We start from the raw sequence: 18,827 nt of genomic DNA, 5'->3' as shown, positions 1-18,827 counted from the left end.
TGCTGGGAAAGCCAGAAGGAAAGAGACCACAGGGAAGACCAAGGTGTAGGTGGGTGGACAATATTAGACTGAATCTTAAGAGAGATGGAATGGTATGGATTGGATAGATCTGGCTCAGGATAGGGACACTGAAGGGCCCTTGTGAACACGGTAATGAACCTTTTGGTTCTATAAAATGCTGGGAAATTCTTGCGTAGCTGCAGAATTGGCGGCTCCTCCAGAAGGGTTCAGCTCTATGAGTAAGTCTTTCCTTTTCATCCTTCAAACATGAAACACGTGGTGAGGAAGAACGGACTGCGAGTTGCAATTGTATCTGGGATGTCAGTTTGGGTGGAGAGATGGTCAGTGAATGAAAACCAGATTGTTGTACTTTGTTATGAAAATAATATGTTACTTTCTTAAAAAAGCTAACCTAAATGCAGACTGTTGTAAAAGCCTATGCGTACTAACAATTATCATGCTAGTCTACGCAGTTCTTTAGGAGGGTTAACCTACTTCTTGTCTTCTGATTTATCCTAAATGTATCCTATATGAGGCCACAAATATGAAATTCACAAGTCGATTCTAAAGAGGTCTAACGCTCAAGATTACAGAGTTACCGATCTCAGGTATGTGTAGTTGTGACAGGCTGTCCAATGACTGAGGTTATATCTCTCTGTGTGTCCAAACAGAGGAGGTGCATCCAACTCTTTCACCTGAAGATAGAAAAATATCAGTTTCCAAAATGGTATGATGGATGATGAACAAAGATGAAAAATTCTGTAATCCAGAATTTGCACCTTCGAACAAGATAATACTTCAGTGTGTTACCATTCTCATCCCATTTCTGGATCTTGTAGTTTACTTCTCTCTCTAAACAGAGAATTGAGGGTACAATGACACAATAATTACATGTTGTATGCACAAAATTACACTAATCTTCAAGGAATGCATCCTGTTTATTTAGTGTTTGACAGGTGTGTGCACATACACACACTGAAAATTACACTACATAATTAGAAGAATGGAGGTTGCGAATATAACAATTACATTTGGTACGCAAGAGATATAGTTCTAAGTTTTGAATATGATTTATTACTCAAAGTGTTGTGTAATATACCAATTGACTCTAGCCTTTGATAACAGCACTGGAATGAAGTGAGTGGCATTCTTCAAGCCCAAATCATTTTTCACTTTAAAGGATATTACAACAGTACTCTTCAGTGAGTGGTCCCTGAAGACACGCAGGGCATGCCAATGAAAAAATATCCTGCTTCTCTTGCTCTCTAGTAGAGATGACCTACTCTAATGCACGAATGATTTCAACTTTCAATGTTTCAGAATTAGATTAAGTATATATTTTCAGTACTTCACCTGAATGAAGAATCCTTACTTTTTTGAGTCGACTAAATCCTTTCTTTTTTGCAGTCATTTATGCACAGATTAGTCTATGAGGTTCAAAGCATTTAAAATGTCTATATTACAGCACATTGGCCATTTTGGGGTTATTTATTTTAACATTTGAAACTGCTTATAACAAACATTAAACATACAGCAGAGGAAGGGAAAGTTCTGTTTCTACATATCCTGTACTAGTCAACGGAATCATAGGAAGTGGTAATTGAGCCATGCTGGGTTTGAGAGGTTTTTATTCTAATTATTTTATTTCATGACACATATATTGGCTGATGGCTTTATCAAAAGCTATAAAGTGAGAGAAAGGAAAGGAAAATATTTTTATAGAGATGAAATTTACTTTGTTCTCATGAGAATTATAGTCATTAGGAAAATATGTATCTATAGAAAGAGGCATTTATGTGTTTAAGTTCAAGCAAAATAATTTGTGACTAATGAAGTGTTATGTGTCAAAATAAATGAATCACAAAGAATGAAAAATGTGTAAGGAAATTACACAGATCAAACTGCAAAAAGTATTATAGAGAATTAAAACAAAAAATAATTTATATTTTTTATATGTCACATCACATACACCAGTTTTAAGCAGGAGACAGTGGTGCTCATCAACATCAAAGAACCCAAAATCTGTAAACAACATTCAGAAAATATAACATATAAATTAGAATCAACATCATCATCAACAACAACAACAACATCCAATGTGTTTTCCACTGAGGTGGAACTTCATTAGTTTTCAGCCTATGATAAACTCTTTTCTTCTACCTGCACCCACAATTTCCATGTTCTGTTTCGTATATTTTCCATCACTTGCTCTCTCTGGATTGTCCTCTATGTATCAATATTCACTCATTTGCCATATTTGTTCCTGACACCCTGAAAAAGTACTACCAGAACGCCTTCATAATATGTGGCCATACCAGTTTATCAAGGTTTTACTTGTTTTTCTACAGTCAAAAGAATATTCTATGTATCTATTACAGCAATACAGGCAGAGTGAAAACTCTATTTGAAATGTATTTTGAGGGCAGTATTTCTGAGCATTAAACTGGGGAAACATTAAATGCAAATAATCTGGCATTGAGATTATTCACTGAGGATCATATAAATTGTAAGTTAAATGTGGGGAAACCTTAAATACTAAATATTAGAATGAAAAATATAAAAATCATTTTGAAAAATCTACTATTCTATTGTGAATACAAAGCATCTGTCCTCCCCCTCGATTTTTTTTAAAAAGAATCAAGGTTAAAAACAAAGAAAGAAGTACACTAAATATTAGTATGAAAAATATAAAAATCATTTTGAAAAATCTACTCTTCTGTTGTGAATACAAAGGATAATCAGTAAGCAGTATTCTTAAATAATTTATGAGTAGGTCTGTAACTAACTTCTGGCTCCTCCACCTTAGAAATTACCTTGGTATTCATAATGATAATGATGATAATGATTTACAATTATCCATATTTATATTGGCGCTTGATGGAAATTAAAATCACATCAATGTTTGATGCACTAACACATTCCACACCACACATTAGCTTCATAATATATTATTTCAACATTCTTTTGCATTAATATGTCACTTATACACATTCACTTCCATCTTAAATGCAACTTTATTTGCAGTTACTCTTTCACATAAAAATAAATTTAACGATCAGGAATTTCTGCATGTTTTGGCCATTCTCAGACATTTTCAGGCAACTGTAAAATTTATCAAAATTGCTACACTCTAATTTTCCTGTAAATAAAATGAATTATTTCGTAAGTTAAAATAATAATGAGTGACAGACACTCAACTAAGCAGTGCATGAAAATGTAACAAGCAATGTTTTCCAACAAAGGTTTTTAATGAGTGGATTACAAAAATGGATAATATTGAAATATTTTAACTTAGGAAATAATTCATCTTAATTACATTTAAAATGCAATGTAGCAATTTAGATAATTTGGACAGTGGCCTGAAGATGATAGAGTATGGCTGAAACATGTAGTAATTTCTATTGTTTAGTTTTTAATTCTTAATTTTTAATTTTTATTCTTATATAAACGAGTGATTGTTAATAAAGTTGTAAAGAAGTGAATGTATATAAGTGACAAAATATTCATGTTTTCATTCATTAAAATTAATAGTAGAAAATTATGAATGAATAAAAACTGTAAATATTAACATTCTTCACCACAGTTTGCCAAAAAAAGAATGTTATATATGTTCAGTATTTGTATAAACGAATAAATATATGGGTGTGATATTTGTTTTCTCAATCTGAAGGAAGAAGTATTACAGAACAAATGGATGAAGAATGTATTTGGGCCCAAGAGACACAAAATCAAATCCAACTCGTGAAAATTACAATAATCAGAAGTGTCAGTATTTAAACTCTTTGCCAAATACTATTACAATAAAAAATCAAGGAAAACTAAATGGACAAGACATGTTTGGTGGGTTATTTCAGAAAGCAAAGAAACTAGACTATATAGAGTGTAACTGAAAGGTAGAGACAAAATTTGGGCAAGAGTTTCACATACCAGAAAAAGAAAAAATGTCCATATCAACATGTGCTGGGAAACACATAATTTGTGAGTTATAGCTGAAAGAATACTACCATGTCCTATTCCATTATCCTTCATTTCAGCCATGTTGTCCAAGATGTCTTATCATGACCAGTGTGTAGGTAGAGGATGACCGACTGCATGGCTTCCACTCTCGCTAGATATTAATCCTGTTCATTTTTACCTCTGTGGGATACATAAACTCTCTTGTGCATGCAACTCTGTTGACAAAAAATGGGCACTTCACCATCACATTTTGGATGCCTGTCAGACAATCTGCAACTACCCCAGCATTTTTTAATGGATGCAGTGGTCCATGATGAGACATGTTAATGCATGCATTGAACTTCATGGAGGGTATTTTGAGCCTATATTATAAATGTACTCTTTCAGCCATAACTCACAAATTAAATTTCTCCAAACACATGTTGATAAGGACTTTTTTTCTTGTTCTTGTACGTGAAACTCGTGCCTGAAGATCACCTGGACTTTCAATGATACTCTGTAAAATGTCGAATGGTAGGAGAGAGCAAATGTGCAGGACTTAGAAGGAAGTAGTCATGACCTAAACAAAGTACCATCCCTGCATTTCTGGAGGAACTTAATAAAGTCACAACGATTCTCAGTCAAAACAGCTTGCGTCCCTGCAGAGACTGGAAATTAGTACCTCCTGAACAGGAGACAGAGGAGTCTGAAGAAGAGAACCTGAAAGGAAGAGACGCCTTCAGAGTTTTAGGCTTTTGTGGTAAGCCAATGTTAAAATTGATCTTAAAGAAATAAGAAGTGAAGTTGCATCAGGATATTGTCCAATAGCAGGTTCTTGCGAACACTGTAATCAATACTTCTTTTGGACTTCATCCATCGTCTGATATGTAAAAGACAAGAGACCACGACGTTTCGGAGACTGGATCTGTCTCCGTGTTCAGGTGGGTACGGAAGGATAAACACGGAGACAGATTCAGTCTCTGAAACGTTGTGGTCTTTTGTCTTTTACATACCAGACGATGGATGAAGTCCAAAACAAGCCAAGAGAAGTACAGTATACACCATCGTCAGAATCATTTCAAGTCAATTGTAATCAATATTTAAGATCCAAAAAAGATTGCGAATACCTAGAGTAGGTGACTACTGGGAAAGATCCCGTAGTCCTCATTTGATAGTAGGATGGGTGGGCCCCAGGTATGATGATCTGATGTTAGAGACATATCCTGCCAGGGACTGAACACCAATAATCCACCCATATTAAGCTAAAGTTGTCCCTGTGAACAATTAAGCAGGTCGGCATGTTGGTGAAATGGGGAGTTGAGTTATAACTTAATGCATTTTCAGCATCATCACTGGATGGAGCTCGGTTGTCAAATAGATGCCCCAACCATTTTAAACCCTGGGAAAAAGCCCAAGTTACCCATTGGATCAGAGACTGGTTGGGCTCCAGAGCCAGTCTGGAAGCTATGAAAAATAGAAAATCTCTTGTCCCTATCTAGAATCGAACTCTGATTCTTCTGTTGTCCAGTCAGCAGCATAGTCACTATAGGGAAAATAAAAGAAAAGAAGGGAGGAAATACGAAATAAAAACAATTAAGGAACATAGGCTAAAACTTTTTTTTTGTCATATAAAATTCTGCAATTCATAGAAGTTGTGGGTGAGGTTCAGCTGCAACACCTTGCACTGAAACATGATGGAGAGCAGTCAGTCTGACTTCCTGAGCTTGGCACTCGATACCTCAATCCCCTTCAGCCAGTGCTCAAGTTCTTCAGGGATTTCCGGTTTCTTGACGTCACTTCCCACGAGTTCGGCCATTACATCGTTGACGTTGACCCCGACAATATTCTGTCTGCTGAGCACCACAGCCCGTACAAATCCGTCACGTAGAGTCACAAACTGTTGCTCCAGGTAGATGGACTTGTCATCCCAGTAAACCAACTGTAACACAATGGATACACTGCAGCTCAAATTGTAGGGCAGAATATTTTTATTTCCGCAAATGAGACTCATCCTTTCTGGATATAAATACACCCTCCCCCTGTTTAGCAGAAGCTTATCATTTATTTATTCACAGAAATACACCCCTTATCGTCTTGGCCACTGCCACGAATATTTCGGGGAGTGCAGGGTGGGAACCCAAAACGTGTGGTTACAAGCTAAATTTCAGGCTGTGAGATACAGGAACACTATAAAAATTAATTTCTTATATTAAATTCCGGTATACTTTCTCTATTCTAATTTTTATTTTTGTTTCCAAAATAATTTTCCTGGGGAGTAAAGCGCGGCAGGCGCGTAAGGCTGACAACCTTACCGCCATCTTTGAGCCGATTGTCTCATAACCCTATGGGCCTTCACGGCCTGGTACAGGGATAGCTTTACTTTTACTTTACTTTTATGTTCGGGTGGGGGGGGGTGAGGATGCCTTGTTTATGCACCCTCTTCGGCGGAAGTGCACATCTGCACACTTATAACACAGGCAACGGCGGTCCCATCTAAATCGAAAATTTTAATTACTTCCGTCAAATGTGAGGTTCTCCCAACGCTGGCCCATGAGATTACTTTATTCTGTGGTGTGACGCCGTGTAGTGTGGTAGATATTTATTTTATATTCTCCTGCTTTGTGATCATGGATGTGACGCCGTGTAGATGACCTACCATACTGCACGATATGAAATCCGAGAAGATAGTGCTTTTGAATTCATTTCGGTTTTCACTTCCCCGCGCACAATGACGGTGAGCGAAGTTGGTCTGCGGACACAATTTGAGAAACATTTACTGCTCATGTCAAGTAACTGTCACGTGGCGCACAAACCGGACAGTGGCCTCCAGAAATAGCCTGGACGTATGTAGAATAGCAAAAAGAAAGCTCAACCCGATTGCTCCAAGTAGGTGAAAATAACATCAACAGATTCTCAGAACAGAAACGAAATGAGACAGAAGTGGAGTCAAAGTTTGTTGGATTTCTGGCTCTCACAGCGGTCACTAAGCAGAGTCCTCTCTTCTGGAACACATCACTGTATAGTCTGGTAGAAATCTTCCGACGTTTCGGAGGAATATACTGCCTCCATCTTCAGGTTCGGAAGTAATAAAACATCTCCCATGTGTGTTACATACTCCGGCTTTATCTTCCTTAGTTTGAGCATCCTAACAACATTTTGTGAAGAACACAAATTATGAAGCTACTTCTTGCTGCTTGGCTTATTCTTCGACTTTGAAGAAGGAGGCAGTACATTCCTCCGAAACGTCGATGGGCTTCTACTGGAATGCACATGGTTATATCCCGGAAGAGATCACTTTTAAAATGAAACGTTGTTCTTGTGCTTAATTAAGCACTACATCAAGAAGACGTACGGGGGAGTGGATGTATACATCCACATATTCTTGACCTCGGCACTCGCAGGAGGTGAGTGGTTCCTGCCGCTTTAATCACGGAGAAACAACCTCGGTATCTATTGTATAGGAGGCTGAGTGGGCCTCAGAGTCAGTCTGGGCGCTGTAGGAAAAACTGTCTTGCTCCTGTCTGGAATCGAAGGCTCATTTCTAAGTCGTCCAGCCTGTAGCCTATTCGTTATACCGACTGAGCTATTCCGGTTCTCACAACAGAAGATACACTGAGGCAAAGTAAAAACTAGGAGACGGACGAGAAAGGAAGGTGAATGCACTCTGCTGAAACTAAGCACGAGGGAACTGACAACGTTGCGCAATGCATACAAATGCTTCTGGCCGCTTCTGGCTGTGGTCTCCTCAAGTTCAAGTGAAGTGAATGTGCTTATAATGACTACCGTGTGGCAGGTTTGCATTCATAGCGAACCAGAAGCTCACAGAGCACAGTCAGTACACTGGTCTTTTAGTTTTCCCTGTCTTCCCAAGAAACGTGCCAAGGTAATGTTTTATTATCTCCCTATTGTATATTGTCATGTGTCTTAGTGACTGTACAGAAGGTTTGGATTGGAGACCAGATTTACTTGAAACTCACAGGTTGTAACTATATACAATGATAAGATTACTGTAATTAGAGAAAATAAAACAAAGCCTTCTATGTCTTTTGTTCGTAACGAATCTTATCTATGTGTCTTAGTGACTGTAGAGAAGGTTTGGATTGGAGAGCAGATTTACTTGAAACTCACAGGTTGTAACTATATACAATGATAAGATTACTGTAATTAGAGAAAATAAAACAAAGCCTTCTATGTCTTTTGTTGGTAACGAATCTTATCTATGTGTCTTAGTGACTGTAGAGAAGGTTTGGATTGGAGAGCAGATTTACTTGAAACTCACAGGTTGTAACTATATACAATGATAAGATTACTGTAATTAGAGAAAATAAAACAAAGCCTTCTATGTCTTTTGTTCGTAACGAATCTTATCTATGTGTCTTAGTGACTGTAGAGAAGGTTTGGATTGGAGAGCAGATTTACTTGAAACTCACAGGTTGTAACTATATACAATGATAAGATTACTGTAATTAGAGAAAATAAAACAAAGCCTTCTATGTCTTTTGTTCGTAACGAATCTTATCTATGTGTCTTAGTGACTGTAGAGAAGGTTTGGATTGGAGAGCAGATTTACTTGAAACTCACAGGTTGTAACTATATACAATGATAAGATTACTGTAATTAGAGAAAATAAAACAAAGCCTTCTATGTCTTTTGTTCGTAACGAATCTTATCTATGTGTCTTAGTGACTGTAGAGAAGGTTTGGATTGGAGAGCAGATTTACTTGAAACTCACAGGTTGTAACTATATACAATGATAAGATTACTGTAATTAGAGAAAATAAAACAAAGCCTTCTATGTCTTTTGTTCGTAACGAATCTTATCTATGTGTCTTAGTGACTGTAGAGAAGGTTTGGATTGGAGAGCAGATTTACTTGAAACTCACAGGTTGTAACTATATACAATGATAAGATTACTGTAATTAGAGAAAATAAAACAAAGCCTTCTATGTCTTTTGTTGGTAACGAATCTTATCTATGTAAGATTCGTTACCAACAAAAGATATGGAAGGCTTTGTTTTATTTTCTCTAATTACAGGAATCTTATCTAGTCAGTACTTCACAGTGCCGCGCCATAGCTCAAGCGATTAGCCGCTGGCTTTCCAACGCGGCGGCCCTTGTTCGATCTCGGGTCTGGTCAAGTGGGATTTGTGGTGCATAAAGTGGCGCTGTGGCAGGTTTTCTCCGAGTACTTCGGTTCCCCTGCCAATCTTCATTCCACCAATTGCTCCACAATTACCCTCACCTATCATCTGGGGCTGGTACAATAGGCCAGAAGTGACCGCAGTACAAGGGACTTAGTCCTACACCACTAGCAATAAAAAAAATATATATAAATAATTGAATTTGTCGCCTGTTAACGGTTTCCAACGCCGTAACTTCCTCAGCGTTCGTGTTCACGTTCTAACTGTCTCACAACTAACTCATTGCTCCAGCTGACTAACTCCCAGGCTGGCGGGCATCTCACACCAACCTCCTAGTCTTCTCACTACAGTCTCAAGTGTCTCTCGTAAATGCAGCTGCTCCTCGTTATATAACCTCAGCAAGGACAGCATAGGAAACACCCCTACCAACAATTTTTATATTTTTGCGTCACATAGCAATCGCATGGACGGCGTACAAAACACTGCTTCCAAGTTACCCCATTATGTGTTACGAATACGTTGCCTATCAACGGGCGCGTTTGTAGAGCCGTTCCCTGACAACGGTTGTCTTTTTAGGCTTTACAGTTCTTGCATTGAACAAATATGCCCCAAAATGTTATGCAAAGTACAAATTCTGAAACTCTGCAGTACGTAATTTTATCCATCCTCCTGTAAGGTACGAATACGACACATTTCGAACTTTACTATAAAACTTCTCAAGGCAAGGAATTGTAGGTAAACACCTTTCACCCACTGTCTGTGATTTAAATAGCCACAATTGTCACAGCAGAACCTGTTGGAACGAATTCCCACATCTGCATTGGAATGATTTCATTTATAACACGTGTCGTAGTTTCCAGGGCTTCTCTGCTGATATATATCGTCTATCCAGATCTAAGCAGCCATTTCCGCCATCTGAAAACCCTTCAGTGAGTGTTCCTCCTTCAGTACACGCGACCTGCCACGGTCGCGTTTCGATCTTACGCCAAATCATATGGGATTTGTGGTGGACAAAGTGACAATGAAGCCGGTTTCCCCTGCCAGTTCTTATTCTAGCGAACGGTTCATAATCAGCTGTCATCGGGGGCTAGTGCAATAGTCCAATTAGTTGCAGACGTACCAAGTGGACTCAGTCTCACACCCACCCCAAATAATTAAAGAGGCGTAATAGGACACGCTACCAAGTTTCACGCTCGTATTAAACAACTGAAACACAACCTAAATGACAACAGTAGGACTGTAAAAGTTTTAATTCGGGTAATGCTTGCTACCATTCAGTCCAGAACCTTTTGTCTTCTCGTCTGCTGTCCTAAAACGTAAAAACTTGAATTTATAAAACTATAATTTTGTCCGTGGTCTTGTATGGGTGTGAAACTTGGTCTCTCACATTAGGGTAGGAAGATAGACTGAGAGTGTTTGAGAACAGGGTGCTGAGGATAATATTTGGCCCGAAGAGGGATGAAGTGACAGGAGGTTGAAGAAAACTGCATAATGAGAAGTTTCATAACTTGTACTGCTGGCCAGAGTATAATTAGAATGATCAAGTCAAAGAGGATGAGATGGACAGGGCATATAGTACAAAGATCAGAAGAGGAATGCATATACGATATTGTGGAAAAGACAGAAGCAAAGAGACCAATGGGAAGATCAAGACGTAAGTGGGTGGATAATAATAAAATAGATCTTAGAGAGATAGGGTGGGGGCGATACGGACTTGATTGATCTGGCTCAGGATAGGGACCAGTGGAGGGTTCTTGTAAACACGGTAATTAATTTTAAGTGTCCATAAAATGTTGAGAAATTCTTGAGCGGCTACGCAACTGACAGCTTCTCAAGAAGGGTTCAGCTACATTGAGTCAGTTTGGAGGCTTACCTTAGTATCAATCTTGTATATGCTGAAAATAGGAATGGTCCTACGGTAGCGAATGGCTGAGGCTCCCTGAAGGGCATTCCCCTTCATCTTGAGAACCTGATGGTACAAACCAGACAGGTCATAGAAATGGAAACGGGCAAAGTCCAATTCTCGTATGTACCGGGCGTTATTCATGTGTCGGAAAAGCAGGTCCACATCTTGCGTTGTGCAGATTCCTGTCAACAATGCAACATAACTTCCTTTCACAGACGAAAACATGTCTGAGGTTACGCAACGCTTGATCATGCAGTTTCACAGAAAGAGAATGAGGGATTTGAGTCAGAGTCAGNAAGCAGGTCCACATCTTGGGTTGTGCAGATTCCTGTCAACAATGCAACATAACTTCCTTTCACAGAGCATATACTCACTGCGCCAATATTGGACGAAAACATGTCTGAGGTTACGCAACGCTTGATCATGCAGTTTCACAGAAAGAGAATGAGGGATCTGAGTCAGAGTCAAAGTTACTTTATTACTGGCGGTTTACCGCCAAACAGTTCGTCTTGGCGCCAAGCTCCTTGAGACTCACGACCAGTAATTTTATTTCCCAACTGAACATTTGCGGTTATAGTCCTTTCTGACGAGACGATGGTCTATCGTTTATAATTACTGATGGTCTTCGCCAGCGCAGTTATTCTCAGATCCGAGTTCCGCGCGACTCATGACAATCTTTTACTGTCTCAGATTGGAGACTCCCCCAACTTGGAGGGTCAGGTCCCCGTATTGATATCCCCTAGGAACAGGGTGGCCCGGTTATACCCCCAGGCACTGGGTTCATTTTTCCTCGCCTTCTACGACTCGGGGACCTGAGGTTGTCATAGCGATGGTTCTGAAGAGTTATTTCTTCTGGGATATAATGCCCTGTAGTCCATTGGAAGCCAACCGACGTTTCGGAAGAACATGTCTTCTCCATCTTCAGGGTTGAGGAATAAGCTAAGAAAAAAGCAACAAGAAGCAGATACCATGCTCAACCCTGACGATAGAATCGATATTCTTCCGAAACGCCGGCTCCCTTTCATCTGACTACACGGCGTTATACCCCAGAAGATATCAATCTTCATTACGGAAGAAAGGTTCTCTGTGTGTTCGACCATATTTCCGGTACGACGAATTCGTTTCTCGTGCGTTGAAAACATAAACCAGATAAAGGTAAAAGTAAAGATGTCCCTGTGCTTACCTAATTAAGCACTACTCTATGAAGGGGTGTGGGGGATGGAGGTATAGATCCACATTTTCTTAACCTCGGCACTAGCTGGAGGTGAGTAGTAAGTTTCACGCCCCGGCCTCTTTACCCCCAGGGGAGAAAAACTTGGTACCCATTGGATAATAGATTGGTTGGACCCTAGAGCCGATTTGGACGAGGTCTACAAGAGAAAATTCTTAACCCTACCTGGACTCGAACTCCGAAATCTCGGTCGTCCAACCCGTAGCTAGTCGCTCTATCTACTACTCTATCTCGGCTTAAGCATAACCTTGTGAATCATACATAATACTATACTAATCTGAACTATCTAATCATCATCTAATCATGAAGTAAAATTCTACGTAATCACTAATCATCTAAGGAAGACGTGCCCCCGTAGATATTTAGGCAAAGAATATAAACATTTTTAAGCACAGACGTAACGTTTAGAAACTGCAGTCTGTAATTTCTCTAAACAGCATTTATAGACTGGCATTTGAAATACAGACTTAGGGTGTTTTCTGCGAGGTAGGAACTGATTTTTTTAATGTTATTTGCATGAGTTTCCCATGTGGAGCCTGGTTCCAGTACCTCAACCGTAGCCCTGTGAGTCATAAGAGGCGAAGAAAAGTGAACCCAGTGCCTGGGGGTATAACTGGGTCACCCTGTTACTGGGTGATATAAATACGGTGACCTGGCCCTCCAGGTGGGGAGAGCCTAGAATCTGAGACAGTGAAATGTGGTCATGAATCCCACGGGACTCTGACCTGAGAACGACTGCGCTGGCGAGCCCCATCCTCTCATCGGAGAGGATGTTACATAAGGACTATAACTGCAAGTGTTTAGTTGGAAAATAAAATTTACTGGTCGTGAGTCTCAAGGGGCTTCTTGCCAAGACGAACTGATTGGCGGTAAATCCGCCAGTCGTAAAGTGACTCTGACTCAAGCTTAATATCTTGGTAACTCTTATACCTCTTAATATAAAATTAAGCTACTGCAATACGTGAAGTGTTACAATTTCAACAGGAGTAAGTAAAAGTATTGTCCCTACATGTTTCGGCCATTACTGGTTACCATCATAAGGCACACCCAACACAATAAAGCAACTACTTGATACTTGTTGCCTGTGCATAGGTTTTTAGTGTACTAGTCACATAAAGGGACTTAAGAAGAGTTACAGAAATTAGGACTAAAGTCAAAATTACCGTATTTACTCATGTATAGGCCGCGTGCGTGTATAGGCCGCAGCACAATTTTCAGACAGAAATTATAGAAAAAATAATTTTCTTGGAATATTATTTCAGGAGTAAAAATTATTAATATTATATAATTATCAATTATGAATAAATTTTTTTTTTAAATGAAGTGTGATTTCGAATATTTCGAATATAAGCCGCACCCCAGTTTTCCTCTTGAATTTTTGGCAAAAAATGTGCGGCCTATACATGCGTAAATACGGTAGTTGTACATAACAACAGACCGTGGCAAAGACCACTTAAAAAGTTAAATTTACTTGTCGATTAGATGGGGGAAACATAGCAGATGGCCTTCGTTTCTCTTACAGGTTACATGATATGTTATCGGTTGTTGTTCTTCCGGCCAATTTTCCGCCTATGCCATTGTTTCTCAACCTCCGGGCCTTCGACCCGGTACCAGGCCCTGGCAGCAATTACACCGGGCCCTCGTCTTTTCGAAAAAAAGAATTTACCGGCCCGCGGTTTGACAAAGTTGAGAATCACTGGCTTATGTGATGAAGCTGCACGTAATGCAGTGAAGTTAAGTGAAAACGATAGAAAGGAACAATTTGAGCACTGATATTGAGATTACTAAAATAAAAGCAAAGTAAAGCTGGCTTTGTGCTTAATTAATTAGTTACGTTCACCATGAAGATGTATGGAAGGAGTGAAGGTATTGCTCCACCATTCTTAACCTTCGGCACTAGATGGAGTTAAGTGGTCAGCTTCACACCCTGCCCGCTTTATCCCCAGGGAAATTGGTCACAGTACCCATTCTGTAGGAGGTTGAGTGGGCCCAGAAGCCTGTCTAAACGCTACAGAAGAAAGGCAGAAATATAAAAGTAAAGCTATCCCTGTAACAGGCCGTGGAGGCTCACAGGTCTCTGAGAGGTCGAAGCTCCCACATCTTCTATACAATCGGCTCACAGATGGCGGTACGGTTGTCAGACTTATGCGCTGGCCGCCCTTAACCCCCCCCCCCAAGGAAGATTCCTGGTACTCATTTCTGTTAGAGGCTGACTCGAACCCAGGGCCATAGTGCGGCTGGAAGGATTAGGTCAATTGAAAAATCCAATGACCTCAACGGGAATGGAACCCTGTAGCATAGTTCCTCAACCAAATACGCTACCGCATGCCCCAGAAGCTATGGAGTACTTAAAAAACACTTGCCTCTGCTTGGAGTCGAACTGCGACCATCAATCGCGTATACCGTCACTATACCGACTGAGCTATTCCGACCAGAAGTTATGTTTGGTCAGAGGAAACTCAAGGTCACTTTCTCTGTTGTTTAGAGTGTTTCACCCGTCCTGTTTATTTACTTGAAATTAATTTCAGGTTAAATTATCAAGAATATTTTAAATATCTGTAATGTAAGTAAACATGTTAGGTACAGCATTGTTTAACACTGTTTAATAATAAGATCGTACACACTGTAAAATGTAACGGGGGAGAAGGGGGATGGATTGTCCGTACTGATTGAGTTTTTCGATAGATCGAGGCAACCTCGGTCCCTTTCATTTCGACCCATCGAAACTGTACTGCAACATCAAACAACGCAGCGCCCTCTCATGACCCCCTGCTTACCATATATCCTGCTCGACTCGAGAACTTTGATCTTCTTCTGGAAGAGTCTGCCAATCGCGATGGTGAAGGCGACTCTGATGAAGTAGTTCACGTCGAAGAGCGCGTACAGCAAAGCGATGCCAATCGCAATGGCGGCGAGGGAACAGCAGAGAAACATGTTGACGCCTCGACTCTGCGGGACACTGTGGCAACTCAGCGGGCTTGCGTAAGGTACCTGTTCCATTGTACCGGTGTGAAACTTGCTATATGAAGGCATTATTCGAGGGGGAAGGGGAGGATTGAAGTTCTCGCGTCTGTTTGTGTCAAAATTATTGTCTTCTGGGAGGTGACGCGTTGTAACTTGATAAAAAGGTAGGCCTTCCTGCGTTTCGGAGGAAATTTCTACCTTTGAGGGGGAAGGGGGGGTTGAAGTTCTAGCGTCTGTCTGTGTCAAAATTATGGTCTTCTGGGAGGTGACGCGTTGTAACTTGATACAAAGGTAGGTCTTCCGACGTTTCGGAGGAAACTTCTATCTTAACTTCAGATTGGAAGAATGTGGTGAATAAATACTGAAATTTTGAAGGAACATATAGCTTCCACCTTCAGGTTGAAGAGTTTTGACACTGTAGTTCGGTAGATATGCAGCAATGTTTCTCAAAAACTTGTTTCCTGTATCTTTATGTTAGAAGAGCGTGACGCTCTCTAGTTTGGAGTATAAATATCCACGTTTCGGAAGAATCTGCTCTATCCATCTTCAGGGTAGATGAGGGCAGCGCCTTGTGTTTAGTTTCAGGAAAACCTGTTGCCTCCATCTTCAGGGTATACGATTGTGGTGCCGTAAAATTTTATAGATGGATTCCGACGTTTCGGAGGCATCTGCTGCATCCATCTTCACCGTAAAACAATGTAAAGTCGCGATTTTGATAGTGATTTGGACGAAACTGCTACATCCAGGTTAGGGGTAGAAGTGTCTGGAACTTTGTAATTTGTAAGATGGTTATATCTACCAACAATATGGAGGAACCGCCAGTTCCATGTAGCATGCAATGTATGCATACAAGGCTAAGCAAAAGTAAACTTACATGTGAGATTCCTGTGGCTGCAGATCACGGCTCTTCTTACGAGGTTTCATGTGTCCGTCTAGAGCGGCAAATCCAGCCATTGTAGTTGACCTGCCCGTGGCCTGTGAGTAATTAATGGTTTCATCAGTATGGTAATAACATTATTAAAACTTAATTTATTTCGTTGTGTGTTGACAGCCTAATAGATATAGCCATTCCGGAGATAGGAACAAGCCCTATCGATTGGGCCCAACAGAATACGCAATATATCTGAGGATGGAGGCGGAGTCTAGTATCCGAAACATTTTTTTAAATAAAAACACAATATTTCTCCTTAAGGCTCTACATCCCTTTGTAAAATGGCTGCTTATTCAATTTCTCAATCCTGTACACAGATGACAGGTCTGCTTGGACAAGTGATCAGTCCGCTCAAGGCCGCTACCTACACAGGACAGCACAAACACAGAATAAAGCACACACAGACATTCATGCTTCGAGTGGGATTCGAACACACGATCCCAGTGTTCGAGCGGGCGGAGACGGTTCATTGCCTTAGACCGCGGGACCACTGAGTTCTTACTCACTTACTTACTCATGGAGCTGAGCCCTTCTGGAGGAGCCACCAATTCTGCAGCTATTCAAGAATTTCCCAGCATTTTATTGAACCCGAAGGTTCATCACCGTGTTCACAAGAGCCCTCCACTGGTCCCTATCCTGAGCCAGATCTATCCAATCCATACCATCCCATCCTATCTCTCTAAGATCCATTCTAATATTGTCCACCCACCTACGCCCACTGAGTTCTACTATGAATAATATCCAGCAAGTCAATATATGTAGAAATATACCATCGTCAAGAAGTTTTGGATCTCGACTAATAATTCAAGCCTGTTAGACTTAGTGGTCGATAGGATCTCACATTAATTCCACTCACTAAACATGTCTCAGACTTGAGGTAACCGGTTTGTTGCCGATGACTCTGCAGGATTTCCTTACAATTATGGCAACTCAGCTATCTATGTTGTTGACTGCCTGACTCAACCATTTCCCTGACTTATAAATAAGAGTTGCGTGTGTCATTTGGCCTCCCCGTGTCGCTGACTCGTACCCACTAATTTTTTGTTCTCATATAAGTTATTATTATTATTATTATTATTATTATTATTATTATTATTATTAGTATGGCTGTAGAGCCCTTGTTGGGCCGTGGTTGCTTTTTCAGTTTCTTGATCTTACACACAGTCGATAGAATTCCTTGGCCGGGGGATCAGCCCGTCGCAAGGTCGCTACCTGCACGCAGAACAACAGAAACAGAATAAATGCACACAGACACTCATGCTCTGAGTGGGATTCGAACCCATAATTCCATCGTTCGAGCAAGTGAAGACGGTTCATGCCTTAGGTTGCGCGGCCATTTTGATCGGCTTTTCATATACTGAAAATAAATTTGTAAGGAGATAAGGAAGACAGAGATTCCTCTGACCTGCTTTCGGAAGATCTACCATGGTCAGTCCACAAGGCAGGAAATGTTCAGCACCGTCCAGTGCAGAAGAAATGGACAATGCCTGTGTTGAGTACGCAATGGGATGTTGTAAAAATGTCGTCAATTTTATACAGTTGTATGGAAACTTACCAGCGAAGTTTTTCACACTGAGAACGCATCAGAGAGAGAAAAAGAGAGAGGGAGTAGAAAACAAAGGTAATTATGGACACTACGCACTTTATAACAGGACATTACTTACTCTGTGACACAGGCGGTTAATCGCTGGCGGCCCGGGTTTGGGCATGTGGGATTTGTGGTGGACAAAGCTTTTCTCCGAGTACTTCGGTTCCCCTGCCAATCTTCATTCCACCAATTGCTCCACAGTCACCCTCACCTATCATCTGGGGCTGGTACAATAGGCCAGAAGTGGCCGCAGTACAAGGGACTTAGTCTCACTCACTAATAATAATAAGAAAATAATAAATAATACACTGTGACCCACTCCCTACCTCCGATAATGCAGCTGCAACCAGAGGCCCACTACTTCTTGCCATGTGTTCCTCGCCCTCAAGCCAGGTAAGGTAAAGTAATCAATGTATTTAATTAAGTACCACGCTATTGAGACGTAAGAGGAAATGGAGGTATAGCTCCACCATTCTTAATCTTGGAATTAGATGGAGGTGAGTAATCAGCTTCAAGTCGCTGTCTCCTTACATCCGGGGCAGAAATCCCGAAGCCTGATGTATAGGGGGCTGGGTAGGCCCCGGGCCTGGTCTTGAGTGTGTGGACGGGAGAAAATCTCTAATCTCTTTGCTCCTGCCTAGAATCGTGTATCGATTCTTCAGTTGTACAGGTCGTAGCCTGGTCACCGTATCGATTGATGTATTGCGCGCTACCTAGGGGCCAAGCATGAAAAAATAGCCTGCATATGCTGGACAAAAACGCATGACAGCTGATATTTCACTCAAAATTTTCTGAAATTTGTGAAATTCTGTGTGTACTAGTGAGAGTGAAAATTTCCTTAGTAGAATAAAAATGTTTTATTTCTTTAGACAGTCTGTTTCCACATCCAAGATTACTCACTTCACGGATGTGACACAATGTAATCGGGCAGATAATTATCGAAGATCCGCAGGAACTAGCTGCCTCCTTCTTCAGGTTAAAAGTGACTATTTACTGCCATGAAGATTGCGGCAACAGATTTTTCCGAAATGTTTGTAACTATCTAGCAGACTAGGCATCATCGCATCGTAAAAAACAGCAATTTTCATTTTAATAGATGCCAGATACATACAGTGTCATTATAAATTATT

The 18,827-nt window shown here is 40.5% G+C and overlaps 1 protein-coding gene across 1 annotated transcript; it reads right to left on the bottom strand.

Moving 5' to 3' along the window:
• Positions 1-1,922: 1,922 nt before the first annotated feature.
• On the bottom strand, positions 1,923-15,205 carry LOC111870881 (protein THEM6). The gene is made up of 3 exons (XM_023863493.1): positions 14,992-15,205; positions 10,951-11,165; positions 1,923-5,875 (listed from the first exon to the last, which is right to left on the bottom strand). The coding sequence occupies exons 1-3, from the start codon at positions 15,146-15,148 to the stop codon at positions 5,642-5,644; spliced, it is 606 nt and encodes a 201-aa protein (XP_023719261.1). The 5' UTR covers positions 15,149-15,205; the 3' UTR covers positions 1,923-5,641.
• Between the last annotated feature and the right edge of the window lie 3,622 nt (positions 15,206-18,827).

Source organism: Cryptotermes secundus, unplaced genomic scaffold (genome assembly GCF_002891405.2).
Source record: "Cryptotermes secundus unplaced genomic scaffold, Csec_1.0 scaffold709, whole genome shotgun sequence".
NCBI lineage: Eukaryota > Metazoa > Arthropoda > Insecta > Blattodea > Kalotermitidae > Cryptotermes > Cryptotermes secundus.
Note: the sequence above shows the minus strand (reverse complement) of the source record. Positions and strands in the feature narration are given on the sequence as shown.

Coding starts and splice junctions, on each gene's coding strand:
- LOC111870881 (XM_023863493.1), bottom strand. CDS start 15,148: ATGTTTCTCTGCTGTTCCCTCGCCGCCATTGCGATTGGCATCGCTTTG. Junction 11,166..14,991: donor CGAGTCGAGCAGGATATATG/GTAAGCAGGGGG, acceptor CATTGTTGACAG/GAATCTGCACAACGCAAGAT. Junction 5,876..10,950: donor TATACAAGATTGATACTAAG/GTAAGCCTCCAA, acceptor ATTGTGTTACAG/TTGGTTTACTGGGATGACAA.